We start from the raw sequence: 14,007 nt of genomic DNA on the forward strand, positions 1-14,007 counted from the left end.
GGTACATGCAAGAGTGACAGATGAAATTGTCTTTGCAAATGTTTTAACACTGTCTAAGGTATTATGAGATTTTCAAATAGGATGTTGTATACTGCTGTCCACTTATTCATCTTTGTTTTTGATTCCCTACTGCTTAATAGCATCCAAGAAATTGGAGTTTGGGTAAGCTTTTGAAGGAGTTTGGCCCATGACAATTTCTGGGAAACTACTGGATGGTGAGCTGATACATTATTATCCTTATCCTAAAGGCATTTCCTGGTTTGTTTGACATAAATTCTTATGGAATGGATATTCTCCAGTATTCATTTGCAGTACAATTACAGAGGAAGCTGTATTAAAATCTCTTGAGGCACACTCACATGAACTAAACTCTATAGATCTTGATGACATTCACCTTCCAAACTTGACAAGGCCTTCAGAGGAATCCGCAAGAAGAGCTCTTCATTGAAACGTTGGCTTGCTATATGCTCTGATGATTTGACTAAGTGAGTGAACCCTGCGCTTGTGTGTGCGCATAATACCCGTATATTTGAGCATGCTATTTTTATTTTGAGTCATTTCTTTTTTGCTTTTTATTTTTTACAATATTATGAGTTTTATCATCCCCTGATATGTCTAATGTAGGAACGGACGGTACCATGCTACTACTAGCCTCTTCCGCCAGTACCTTGGAGATTTTTTAATTGTTTCATACTTGGATGTTATTGAAGAGTCTGGTTACGATGATGCATATGTGAAGGAAGTTGAAGTAATAATCTTCTCGTCAAGCATACTTTAATTTATTTTTTTCATATCGACAATAGTTGATGAATGCTAACATGGATTTATTAACTTATGATTATATTGCCTTTAAGAAGAAAAAAAAAAATGTAAATATTTGCTGCTATATGATTACGTAAATATGACACCTGCTTAATGGTTCTAAATAAATGAGTTTGAGTTTGAGTTTGCTCTAGAAATGGTATTATTTACTTTGATTCCAGTTTTCTAGGTTTAGGTTTAGAAGTAGAATAATCGTTTTGCTTACAGATTTTCTTATCAGTAGTTATTATGCTCATTTGTTCTTTAGTAGAACTACCAGAACCTTACCTGTTTTTATAGTGTTCCTTTTAACAATTAATTTTTTTTCTTAACTAAAATTTCATCTGAAAACAGAGAGCAGTTCTGGAGAAAACCCAACTGTGTGACCATCTTGTAAACATGAACAGGCTCAGCAGCCAAATACCCAACTGTGTGAATTATATTCATGTGTATGTGATTTTGTCAAGTCTTAGATTTTGAGATATTGTCATGTATCCACTTTAAAATAGAAATCGAACTTTTTTTACAGTTGGATTTATTTCTTAATTTTTATCTTATGAAATAATATTAAGAAATTTGAAAAACTTCAAACTTCTCTTCACCATTAACTTGAATACTGAACAACTAATGCACGACTAAACCATGACATTCAGCCACTAACCATGACTCCATGACAACTTGGACTCTCCGATTAACTAGCAACTAAACAACCAAGTCCCTAAACAATAGGACTTCCACAATTTAACAACATAATCATAAACCTAATAAATAGAATAATAAATATTCTTCACAAAGCAGCGGCAAAGCACCCAAGAGGCCGTAGTTGCAGGCTTGCAGCAACCGCACCAAGTCTGGGAGGCGCTGGGAGGGTCTGGGAGGCGCTAGGCGGGTCTGGGCGGAGCTAGGCGGATCTAGGCGGCCCTAGGCGGCGCTAGGCGGGTCTGGCTGCCAGGGTGGGTCTGGTTCTTTTCTTTTATTCTTTAAGCCTACTGCCTAGCGATTTTTCAAACTTATGCACTGCAGGGCTGGTCTAGGCGGTGCTGGGAGGGTCTGGGCGGGTCTGGGCGGATAGGCAGAGCTAGGCGGGTCTAGGCGGCGCTAGGCGGCCCTAGGCGGCCCTAGGCGGCGCTAGGCGGGTCTGGGTGCCAGGGTGGGTCGGGTGGGTCTGGTTCTTCTCTATGCTGAAACCACTGATTTCCATCCTTTCTGCTGTGTTATATTTGGTCCAGTTGTTCTTATACAAATAATTGGGAAATAAGTAAAAACTCTTTTCGAAAAGGGAAAAAACGGTGGAGAATTTAGGTTAATATGAAATATGGTATGGAGAACAAATATGAAGAACCTTCATGAAAAAACATGTTATTCTGCAGTCCATTATACTTAACATGCTAGGGAAGGCGCTCGAACTTTTCATACATGGAACCTAACTGAAATCATCAATGCTCATATTCTATTAGGTGAACAATATATACCATTTGAGATTCTTTTCTTTGTTTGTAATTTGCAGATAATAATTATAGGGAATTGGCTTGGGGTGCTTTAGATGATGTTGTGATGGGTGGAGTTAGTGAAAGTACATTTCAGATTGATCCAAACGGTGGTGAAAATGGTGGACCAACTGGAATTTTTAAAGGTATGATCTTTTCAAACTTTAGAACTGGTGTCTTTGTATTGCGTTCTCACTGGTGATTCTATTAGAACTGTTCATATTTGGATTGGTTTAGTTGAAATTTATTTATTTGGTATGTCTCTTCTCCTTCAGGGGTTGTTTCCACTGCAAACAATGGTGGTTTTACCAGTATCAGAACAAAGGTAAAGAGCAACGTTTTCTTGTGACTTGTAAATATCTTGTGCATAGAATTTTTTGCTGTTCCCTGAAGTTGGTCAGTTGCTTATCATCTAGTGATGAATATGCTTGTATCTAGAATCTATCAACAGCTGAGGATCTCTCTGCATATGATGGTTTGGAGCTGCGCCTTAAAGGTGACAGTCGTCGCTATAAACTAATTGTTCGCACAAGTCGTGATTGGGATACTGTTGGTTACACAGCAGGCCTTGACACTGTTGGAGACCAGTGGCAGACAGTAGGTAACACACTAGCTCCTTGATCGACATTAAAATTGTAGTTACATATCTCAAACTCCAATAGTAATCTGTCACATTTTTTTCCAGATACGTTTGCCATTTTATTCTTTGAAGCCGATATTTCGAGCAAGAACTGTGTCGGATGCACCACCTTTTGACCCCAGCAATATTGTGTCATTGCAGCCACATTTTTGCAGCCACTTTCTTTTAGTCTATTCTTTCACTTCATTTTCTTCTATGTTTATTGATGGGATTCAAAATTATGGCAGCTCATGTTTAGCAAGTTTGAATATGATGGGAAACTGAATCCTACTTTTGTGGAAGGGGCATTTATACTCCCATGAAGAGGAGATAGGAGGATGTGGCCGGTTATTATTGTAAGGTAGAATGTTAAGCATAAAAAATAAAATAAAAAATAGAGTTGAGTTGACCCTGCAAGTACCTTTCAAATTGTTGATGCCAAGATGAATCTCGGTTAGCTGGGTCAAGTTCCCAATATTTTTGGGTATGTTTCCAGTCAAATTGTTTTTATTCAACTTTAGTACAAGAAGTTGTGTACATTGCCATAATTTAGATGGAAGTGGACCATCAAGTTGGTTGTTACCCAAACCCAGCTGTTGCATACTAGGAAGACGCTCACATATGTTGTCTGGAAGATTACCAATCAAGTTGTTTTCATATAGGGACAAAACAATCAAAGAAGACATGTTGAAGAAACCCGCATGAATAATATCACCTTCTAGGGCATTCCACTGCACAAACAACTTCTCTAACTGATCTAAACTGCCGATCTCGTTTGGAATTTCTGAAAAATCAACATGTATATATTTAACCCCGTTATCATCAACCAGCCCTTAAGATTATATGTGTAAGCAGTTTATGAATACTATATAATGCTCTGCAACAAAATGCTAAGTCGTATTAGAATAGCATAACTTTGAAATTGTTGGAGTCAAGATGTATCTCCTTGAGCATTGTTAAGTTCCCTATTTCTCTTAGTATGATGCCTGTTAAACATGTGTACATGCCACAGAAAAAGAAGAGAGAAGGAAAAACAAAAGAATTAACTAATGTTAAATGGTAATAATCAATTCCTAGATAGCTGTTTGTTAACTCGTACCTGATAGTTCGTTATTGCCCAAATCAATTGTTTGCAATGCAGAGAAGTTGAAGATAGCAGTGGGTATGGAACCTGAGAATTGATTATCATACAAGTCAACTGTTTGAAGTCATGAATTATGTGGAATATCAGTAGTTCTTGTCATTAGAGTGGAATATCAGTACTAATACGAATACTAATACTAAACATGTTGGCCATAAATTAGTTCTTGTCTTTAGAGTGATAACCGACCAATAAAGTATAAATTCTTGAGATGGTAAACAATATTTTCTGTGTATTCAAGATAGTAGTAACTAATAAAGTAGAAGTTGTTGGTTGATTTGCATTGCTCTGATTTCTAAGCATATTAAACATCAGAAGCTAGAGAGTTTGACTACTAGACAGAGATAGGTAATCAGCTAAGCTCTCTAGCATGTACACATCTTGGAGTTCCGCAATGCATGTTCTCATTTTAATTAGTTGGTTAGATCCATACAATTCTTTGTAACTCAAATCTTAGACATTCAAGATAAGCTACAAATGCAACTTGCCTACTTCTTTGGCAAAAGAAATATTATAACTGTTCTTTGGATGAGAAGAAAAAATATATAATTAATGGGTGTTAGACCCCGATTGGGATTGCTTTTTTGGCCAAAAACCTGCTTCACTTTAAAGTTAAGCAGTTTAAGCCTGATGAAAAGAGAGCTGCCCAAACAAAAACAGGAAAAACGAAAGACGGAGAGGCTGCAATGTTATTTATGTGATTTTAGTATATACCATGAAAAGAAAATCACAAATTGACCTTCTTAATCATTAAGGACAACATATTAAGCCTGATGAAAAGAAAACTACTGGATGAAAAGAAATCACAAGTTGACATTTATCATGATGATGAAAAGAAAACTACTGGACACCTCCATTGTCCTTCAAAAGCTTATTCTTGATTTTATTGAGTGTGGCTACAGATTCTTGCATATTAATCCTCTGTGCCGGTGATTCTGCAGAACAAGCGAGAGCTAATCTAATGATGGATGATAAGCAATCCCTCCAGGTCTCAACATCATGCTCCTGCTTGGTCTTCCCAAGTAAATTGGCATCCACAACTTCATCTATTATTGCATCTGGTAATAGTAGTGAATTTGCAATCCATTGCTTTAAACTCATTTTCCCAGAGAACATTTCATCTGTTGGCTTCCTTCTTGTAAATGTTTCCATCAGTACAATACCAAAACTGTATACATCCCCTCTTGTTGAGATTATTCCTTCCGTTCCATACTCTGCAATATTATTAATTACATATATATGATGAAAAAAATTGTTGACCTTCTTCACAAATTAAGGACAAGATATAGAATTGAAAGATAAACTAGCTTTGCAAGCACTCACCTGGAGCCATGTACCCAATTGTGGCTAGAGTCATGGTTTGGGTTGTAGAATCTCCTAAACCCACGAGTTTAGCAATGCCAAAATCAGCAACATGTGCAACCATATCATCATCTAGAAGTATATTGCTGGGCTTCATATCACAATGGACGATAGGTACTGAATTACCATGGTGTAGGTACTCCAATGCTGACGCAACGTCTATCATGATGTTCATCCTTTGTAACATATTCAAAGAATAGTTTTCTGAATACAACCACTTCTCGAGGCTCCCATTTGGCATGTAATTCAATACTAAGGCTTTGAAATCAAGTTCACTGCAACAGCTGATGATTTTGATAAGGTTTCGATGACGAATATTGCTTAGAATTTCACATTCCCTATCAAAACTCTTGAAAGCCCCTTCTAGCTGTAAACTGAAAACCTTTACTGCAACATATGTTCCATCTGAAAGTGTCCCTTTATATACTGAGCCAAAACCCCCACTTCCAAGTAAGTTATTTTCAGTAAGTCCATTTGTTGCCCTTAGAAGATCTAGGTGTGAAACTCTTCTCCAAAGAAGTTGAGGCAACGAGTTTGCCTCTCTTGCAACTTCCACGTTCTTTTTCCTGCGTAGTACAAAGATAGATACGGAGGCCACTAGGAGAATAACTGATATGATCCCTAGGATGATATATTTAGCTTTCCTCCAATTTGGTTCAAGTGTACCATTTTTGCATGGTGGAACATGGAGTCGGGGTGCACCACATAGTGCCATGTTCGAGACAAATGATTGAGCAGGGAAGTTTTGGAAGGGTCCACCTGTTGGAATTTGTCCTTGGAGCCTGTTGAATGACAAATCCAGATACTTGAGATGTAAGAGAGCTTCTAAAGAACTTGGAATCACTCCAGACATACTGTTTCTGGATAAATTCAACAGTTCCAAGCTTAGCAAGTTGTTAAATGAACTTGGAATAGGGCCTTCCAAATTATTATTTGCCAAGGACAGATTAACCAAATCTTGAAGACCCCCAATGGTGCTTGGTATAATACCAGATAAATGGTTATTTGATAAATCTACCTCTAGGACAACTTTCAAGTTTCCAATACCTTCCGAGAGAGGTCCAATTAGAGAATTGGATGATAAGTTTATATGCAAGATATCGACAAGTCTCCAAAAAGTAGATGGTATTGTGAAACTCAACGAATTGGACTCTAGTGATAGAATCCTTATAGATGCAGCTAGATTTCCCAAGCAAGATGGTATAGAACCAGAGAGCTGATTACTGCCCAAAAATAATTCAACTAGTTTATCTAGTTGACAAAGCTGATATGGGATGTATCCTTCCAACTTGTTGTCATTCAAATACAAACCTTGGAGATTTCTTAGTCTTTCCACAGAAGTTGGAATTGATCCGGTCAATTGATTGTATCCCAAGTTTAAGTCTATCAAGCTGCTCGAGTTGCCAATATTAATGGGAATGTTACCCTTCATGCTGCAACCTATTAAATCAATATATAGAAGTGACGATATAGAGCAATTCCGAAGGGAATCATCAAGTCTAGCATTTAACGGATTAGCTCCCAAGACTAGTCTTTTCAAATTTCCATGATTAGCCAAACAAGAGAGAGTGGAAGTCTCAATCGTCAAATTATTCATGTATAAGTTAAGGCACTCAAGGTTTGTTAAGGCACAAGCGTGCTTGGAATAAACCCTGTAAATGAGTTTTGGTGCAATTGTAGGTGCGTGAGCATAGAAGCATTGGAGAAGTTGGGGATTACTCCGCTGAGGTCATTTGCTTGTGTATAAAGAACGTTGTATGTTTGGAAGCCCAAGGCCTATGTTTGCAGGGAGGCTACCAGATAGTTGATTCATACCAAGAGTCAGTTCTTCTATCTTGGACATATTGAAGATTGAGGATGGGATACTGCCTGCAACAATTTCACAACCCCTTGAGCAAAGCACATTTACGTAAGTTCTAGTCATCGATTGGCTGCATGTGTCTTTATGCTTCTTCTTTTTTTTTACTTCGATAGAACCTTTATTAGGCAAGTCAATATATTTTATTCTGATCATAGTTGAACAACCAATATTCATGGTTAACTATCTCCCCCATTTACTAACTATGAAATAAATTTAACTACTAAAATAAGATATGAAACAAGACAAACATTTAACTAAGTTGGCTAGAATGGATATGCTCCTCACTCTGCAGTCGAGTTCAAATTCCCTCTCCTTAATTTAGATTAGATTAAAGTATAATATCGTTTGTATTTTATATATATATATATATATATATATATATATGAAACAATTTTTTGGGGGTACAAACTACGAAATAGTTAAATAATGATAAATTATGCAACCAAACACAAAAGATAAATCATAATTGGATAACATAATGAAATATCAATTACCTGTCAAATTGTTGGTGTCAAGTGCAATCATCGTTAACTGTGTTAAGTTCCCAATATTTTTGGGTATGCTTCCATTGAAATTGTTTTTCTCCAACGATAATATAAGAAGCTCTTTGCATTGCCATAATTTGGATGGAAGTGGACCATCAAAGTGGTTAAGACCCAAACCGAGCACTTGAATACTAGGAAGATGCTGGCATATATTGTCTGGAAGAACGCCACTCAAGCTGTTTTCATATAGAGTCAACATAGTCAAAGAAGACATGTTGAAAACAGCCACAGGAACAGGGCCTTTTAGGGCATTAGACTGCACATGCAACTTCTCGAGCTTATCTAAATTGCCAATCTCTTTTGGAATTTCTGAAAATCATACGGATATTCACACACACACATATATATGTTAAACTCATGATTTATGCATATATAATGCACCGCAACAAAAGTCAAGTCATATATAACTTTATCACATACAAATGCGAGGCAATGAATGAAACAATATACCGTTGAAATTGTTGTGGACCAAGTTTATCTTCTTCAACATTGTTAAGTTCCCTAATTGTCTTGGAATCCCACCTGTTATGTATGCCAAAGAGTTAGAATATATTTGAATATATGTTAGGTTTTGTTTAGCTACTGTTTTTAGCTTTTCTTGACAAACATATAATCTCATATGTATAATCAAACTCAAAGAATTTAGGCTAGTTTAAGTTAGTGCTAAGTTGACTACATTGGTTGAGATCAACTTCATTATTGCCCAATGCAATCAAGCTTAGTGAAGGTAAGATTTTTATATATGCATTGCATGCATTATAGTGTTCTCCAGCATGCATCATTAGTTGTCATATATGTAATTCCTCATAGCTCATCTTTAGAAATTAGGACTTGAGTATTTGCTAGAAAGTTGAAGTACATTGAAGAGCTTATGAGGCTACAAAATCAAGATAATTTGTACATTCATTTATAATTGGCATAATTAGGAAAATCACCATCTACATCACAATATATACTTTGTCTAGATGACCAGTCTTATAAGCCAAATATTTCCAGCACGGAATTTCTAATCAAAGTGACGTTTTCTGATTTGTCAATTTTAAAAAATCACGTGAGCTTATCTATGGTCTATTACCTAACCATTTGTCCTATTCTAGCTCTTATCATTAGCTGCCATGTTTTTTTTAGGATGCCTTAATTTATCAAAAGGGTGGCTGATGGTAGAGGGCAGCCAACACTTTCATTTGGGATTGTTGAGAGACATTTTGTTGGCCTTGCCATTTTCAGTGAGAAGGGTTCATGGGTTCTTGAGAGCTGGGTTTTTCAATGAAAAAAAAAATTTCTAGATTCTATTTCAATGGTCTGAAATCTTAAGCACTCTTGCGTTTTAGAAAGTTTTGAGAGTTTCTTACTTTTCTGCATTCTATATGAGATCTGAGTTTTTCATTATGAGATCTTGAAAATTATTTTTCTAAAATATGCTTCAATCTTTGAAACTTTCTTCACCCTTTGAGAATTTTTTTAGAGTAAAACTTCTACTATGCATTCTCTACTTTGTGAAGTATGTGTTGTTCATTATGAGATTTTGAGAGAGAGAGAGAGAGAGAGAGTTTTGAGAGCTTTTTTTTCCTTTGCATTTTCTTCTCTGAGTGAGGTTGTGATTTTAAAATGAGGTTTTAGATTTTAAAATCTTCTTCGGTTTAGAAATCTGCATCTAGGAGAATCATACACACTATATATCATCTAGATCTAGGTAAGATTCTTTGTTAGTTTCTTTAGGATGATGGTTTCTTGAAGAAATTGACTCTTCCATTTTAGAATCTATAGTTCTCTGATATGTTACTATCCTGAGCTGAGTTGTGGTGCTATGGGGTGAAGAAGCTGATGGACTAGCTCTCATTTCCATGAAGAACAAGCTTCTAGCTCAACTAAGTTTGGAGAAGAATGTTGCACAAGTAGAGGTAGTGCTCATTTCCTAAATAGACCTAGGATTGTTTGATCTTGTGATTACTTTTTCTATAAGAATCTTTTTGACTTAGTGGATTGCCTAGTCGGAGTAATGCCCCAATTTTTCCCGGTGCTGCATTTCTAGGTGAATATTATCTCTGAAATGTTGATAAATGTTCACACACCTTTCACTCTAATTGTTGCTAGCACAGGGAATGCCTAAAATGACGGGTCCTTCTGAGTGCCTAGATTGTCACGTAGTTATCTTATAGGCTTGCAGGTTCTTATATTTGATTTGTGAAGAGTATGTGTTTTGCTTGTCTGTTCATAGGTCTATGACTAGTATTTGACTAGTCATATTGTTACTAAGAACGGTTAATCATTGTTGTATTGATGTTTTAATTTACCATCTTCACCTAAGTACCAATTTCAATATATAATCTAGTCACTTGCAACTCAAATAGTGTAAACACAAATTCATGCCCTTTTTATTACGGAAGCATTTTTGCTCATCAATTTAACCCAATGTGTACCATCATCACCATTCTCAAAATTTGACATATATCCCTGACTATAATCATAGTTAAGTATTTTAATTTCAAATGTTTTAAATCTTTTAAAGTATTTAAAATTATTAGATGAGAGAGTTTTTTTCCCTTCTAAATGTTATTTTATTATTATTATTATTGATTTTTTTTAATTAGGAATAATTACAATTTTGGTTACTATGGTTGGGGTCGAATTTAATTTTAATCACCGCACTTTCAATTTTCCAATTTTGACCATCACACCTTGCATCGTTAGCAAATCAAGTCAAATTAAGATATTCCGTCAATTAAGACGCACCACATACGTGCGCGCAGAGGCGATATTGCCCTTTCGCCCCTAACCCAACTCTCTCCCTCTGCAGCCGAACGCTTTCTCTTCCCCTCTTCTCCTCTCTACAACTTCTCCATCCTCCCCCACAATCTCTCAATCTTCAGAGCACTCATTTACATTAAAACACTGCAATTGAAGACAACGATCCAAAGAAATCCCACACAATGCACGCCAAGACCGACTACTAGCCTCGCGCTATCGTCCCCCACTGTCACTCCTCCATCGGCCGCCACTCATGCGAGTCCTCCTCCACCCTGTTCTCCGAGTCCCTCAAAATCATCAACTTTTATACATATAGCTTCTCCATCTGTGTGTCTGTATTATTCCCATTTCAATTCATTCCTCTCCCAATTTAGGGTTCTTTATTTGTGACAGAGGAAAAAAAAACGGAACGCTTGTGAATTCAGAAATTATTTAATTTTCTTTTGTGGTAGATCCTATAGCTAGCTACAAAAGAAACAAAATTGTTAAATACTTGCTTGGTGTTCTAGGTTGGTTTATCTTTTTCTTCCAGCTGTTGACGATGTTGGTAGTGTGAAGGAATTTTGTTGCTTCATCAATTGGTTTTGATCTTCTTCTCTAATTCCGAAAAGTTGTGCGCCAAGGAAGATTTTTTGGGGATAGGGATTGGATGGGGGTGGGAGAAACGGGGATGGTGGTTGGGTTGTTGTTGTTTTTTTTTTTAATAAATAATTTCATTTAGTTTTTTAAAAATTTTATTTATTAATGGTTTAAATATTGGAAGTACAATTTTGTCCCTGCACGCACTTAGCACGTGCAATTAAACTTATGGAATTAAGAGATGTGACTTGATTTGCTGATGACGCAAAGTGTGATGACGAAAATCAAAAAATTGAAAGTGCAATGACTAAAATTAAATTCGACCCCAGCCCAAATGACCAAAATTGTAACTTCCCCTTTTAATTACTTTAAAGACTTAAAAATAAATAGTTAATTATAATTATAACAATGGACATATATCAAATTTTGACAAGGGTGGTGAGGAGAAACACTTGTGTGCGACGGGGCTATGCCAGGCATGATAACTTTTTCATTTGGCATAGTGTGATTGATCGAGGATAGCAAAACAATATTATCTTTGTTTTATATAAGTTTTTCTAGATAGGAAGAATACACATTGGGTTCAAGTGGTGAGCAAAAATGCTCCTTTTTTTATTACTAGCTGCAACCCCAAATTAAAACAGGCGCATGCCATGTAGGATTAGTTGTTGTCCATCTTATTCATTCTTTATAATCCATGCATTATCTCCCAATACCCAACGAGTCTTTATGAAAAATATAATCTATTCAAGTGAGTATTTTTTAGTATTGGATGAGCTACGATAAAGCAAAAATGTGGCTAATTTTCTAAAGAAAAAGAACAAATCGGGATAATTTAGCTCATTTATAGATTAATGACAAGATGTTAAAAGGTAATAATCAATCGACAGTATAGTGTAGATAACTTGTTGATACATATGTACCTGATAGCTGATTGTTGCTCAGATCAATTTCTTGAAGCGTATATAAGTTGAAGATAGTCGAAGGTATGGAACCTGAATTTAGAATGGACACATACCATGTAGAATTAATTATTTCTCATATATTATTAATTATTTACTATCTATGTCTTTATCCCCCAATACCCAACAAGTTTTTATCATATATAGTCCCTAGTTTCATTAATGTAAGTTTTGTACAAACTTTCAAATATTGTAAAAAAAAATAAAAATTCAACATGAATAGACCCAACTACCCTCACAGTTAAAAACCAAATACATGATCTCTTCAAGTGAGAGTTCTTTAGGATTGCATGACCTGCAAGTAATAAAAACGGAGTCTAATTTTCTAAAGAAAAAAGAACAAACTGGACTTATAGATTAATATCAAAATGTTTAAAACGTAATGATAGACCAACAGTAGAGTCTAGATAACCTGTTGACATATACGTACCTGATAGTTGGTTAATGCTTAGATCAATTACTTGTAGTGTAGATAAGTTGAAGATAGTCGCGGGTATGGAACCTGAAAAATTATTACCATACAAATAGAAGCTTTGAAGTTTGGGGAAGGACCCAAACCACGATGGAATGGATCCCATGAAATTGTTGTATCCGAAGCTAATAAACCTCAAGCGACGCAAATAAGACAATTCATGGGGCAAAGTACTATGGAAGCTGTTATTGTTGAAGCTTAGTACAACAAGGAATGAGAGGTTGCCTAAGTGTGGTGGAATGGTGCCAATAAAACCCATGTATGAGAGATTCAATGATGCTACTCTGAGATGGCGAGCACCACAAGTAACGCCAACCCAGTTGCAGGCGGAGGTGGTGGTTGACCAGTTGACCAAGATGTTGTGAGGGTCACTGGTGATGTGGGATCTCAGAGCAAGAAGAGCGGCCTGGTCCGTGGTGATGTTGGTTTGTGTTGCTTCTGTGCCGATAGTTAATTCAGCCATATATAGAGAACTGTACTGCAGCACCAGCAAGAACGTGATTGACAAGAGGAAATGACTTCTCTCCTCCATGAGCACCGAAAACAGAGAAGTTTTCCTTCCAACTGCAAAGTGTGTTTCCTTTTCTTTTTTTTCCCCAATTGAAAATTGAAATCATTAAATAATAGTATTGCAAACAGAGACAAGTTGGCAATGAGTGGGGCACATGATTGCACAGTGAGAGATGGAATCCTCGTCCTAAAGGCATCTGTTTCCGAGACAGCACGGCGTTTCCCCTATGCAACGACGAAGACTTAGGAAGAACTGACAATTGGGCATCCTCTTTCTGCACATCTTCTTCACAAATGTACGGGAACTTTACAACCACAGATAAAACGCCCATGTGGCCCAACCAACGCTTTGCGCTCTTAGGCTACCAGCTTCCAAACCCTATTTCTAAGTTGAATCCATTTTTGGACAAAATGATTATTTGAAAAATTGGTGAAAATCTGAATACGAACAGACATGTATATTGTAAAAAGAAAATAAGCATACGGCTCTGGTCCATGGGACAATTGGTGTAAACTGAAAGGTTGAAGCTTCAGATCCAAAATCCAATCTTTCCGTCCCCTCCCTATGCACCAAATTCTCCATCTCTATCACATGGTTGCACCGTGAGGGATGGAATCCATGTAACCCTACCTCATTTCTTTCATTATAGTCAAGTGAAAGAGAGGGGACATGCAAAATGCGTAATGATGGGGAATAGTTTGAGTGAAACTATATTTGTAGGATTGCAAGTAATATAACAAGTCTTTGAGGGTTGTTATAGGTTAATTTCCATAAGAGTAGTGCTATTTGTATTACATTTGCTGACCAAATTGCTAATCACCTCTATGTAGGTCTCATATACATTCGATGGTATAAATATGATACAAATAGTATTATTATTTCTATAAAGACATTAACCATAGCAAGTAGTAAGGCATGT

At 36.4% G+C, this 14,007-nt stretch overlaps 1 protein-coding gene and 1 pseudogene across 4 annotated transcripts; one reads left to right on the plus strand and one right to left on the minus strand.

Annotated features, from left to right (window-relative positions):
* The first annotated feature begins 1,602 nt into the window (after positions 1 to 1,602).
* LOC103324968 (putative complex I intermediate-associated protein 30) lies at positions 1,603 to 3,326 on the plus strand. Of its 3 annotated transcripts, none has more exons than XM_089048441.1 (5): positions 1,603 to 1,754; positions 2,309 to 2,434; positions 2,564 to 2,613; positions 2,727 to 2,885; positions 2,974 to 3,326. In XM_089048441.1, the coding sequence occupies exons 2-5, from the start codon at positions 2,356 to 2,358 to the stop codon at positions 3,190 to 3,192; spliced, it is 507 nt and encodes a 168-aa protein (XP_088904567.1). In that variant the 5' UTR covers positions 1,603 to 1,754; positions 2,309 to 2,355; the 3' UTR covers positions 3,193 to 3,326. The 3 variants fall into 3 exon arrangements, with proteins under 3 accessions (XP_088904567.1, XP_008225313.2, XP_088904568.1); XM_008227091.3 differs by having other exon boundaries at positions 1,606 to 1,754; positions 2,727 to 2,889; positions 2,974 to 3,113; XM_089048442.1 differs by lacking the exon at positions 1,603 to 1,754 and having other exon boundaries at positions 1,994 to 2,434.
* A 1,542-nt stretch (positions 3,327 to 4,868) lies between these two features.
* LOC103324998 (uncharacterized) lies at positions 4,869 to 13,751 on the minus strand (annotated as a pseudogene). The gene is made up of 6 exons (XR_016125125.1): positions 12,536 to 13,751; positions 12,067 to 12,138; positions 8,267 to 8,338; positions 7,766 to 8,125; positions 5,372 to 7,279; positions 4,869 to 5,262 (listed from the first exon to the last, which is right to left on the minus strand). The product of XR_016125125.1 is annotated as an uncharacterized LOC103324998 (transcript).
* Between the last annotated feature and the right edge of the window lie 256 nt (positions 13,752 to 14,007).

The sequence above is a fragment of the Prunus mume genome, linkage group LG3 (genome assembly GCF_029339155.1).
Source record: "Prunus mume cultivar Tortuosa linkage group LG3, ASM2933915v1, whole genome shotgun sequence".
NCBI lineage: Eukaryota > Viridiplantae > Streptophyta > Magnoliopsida > Rosales > Rosaceae > Prunus > Prunus mume.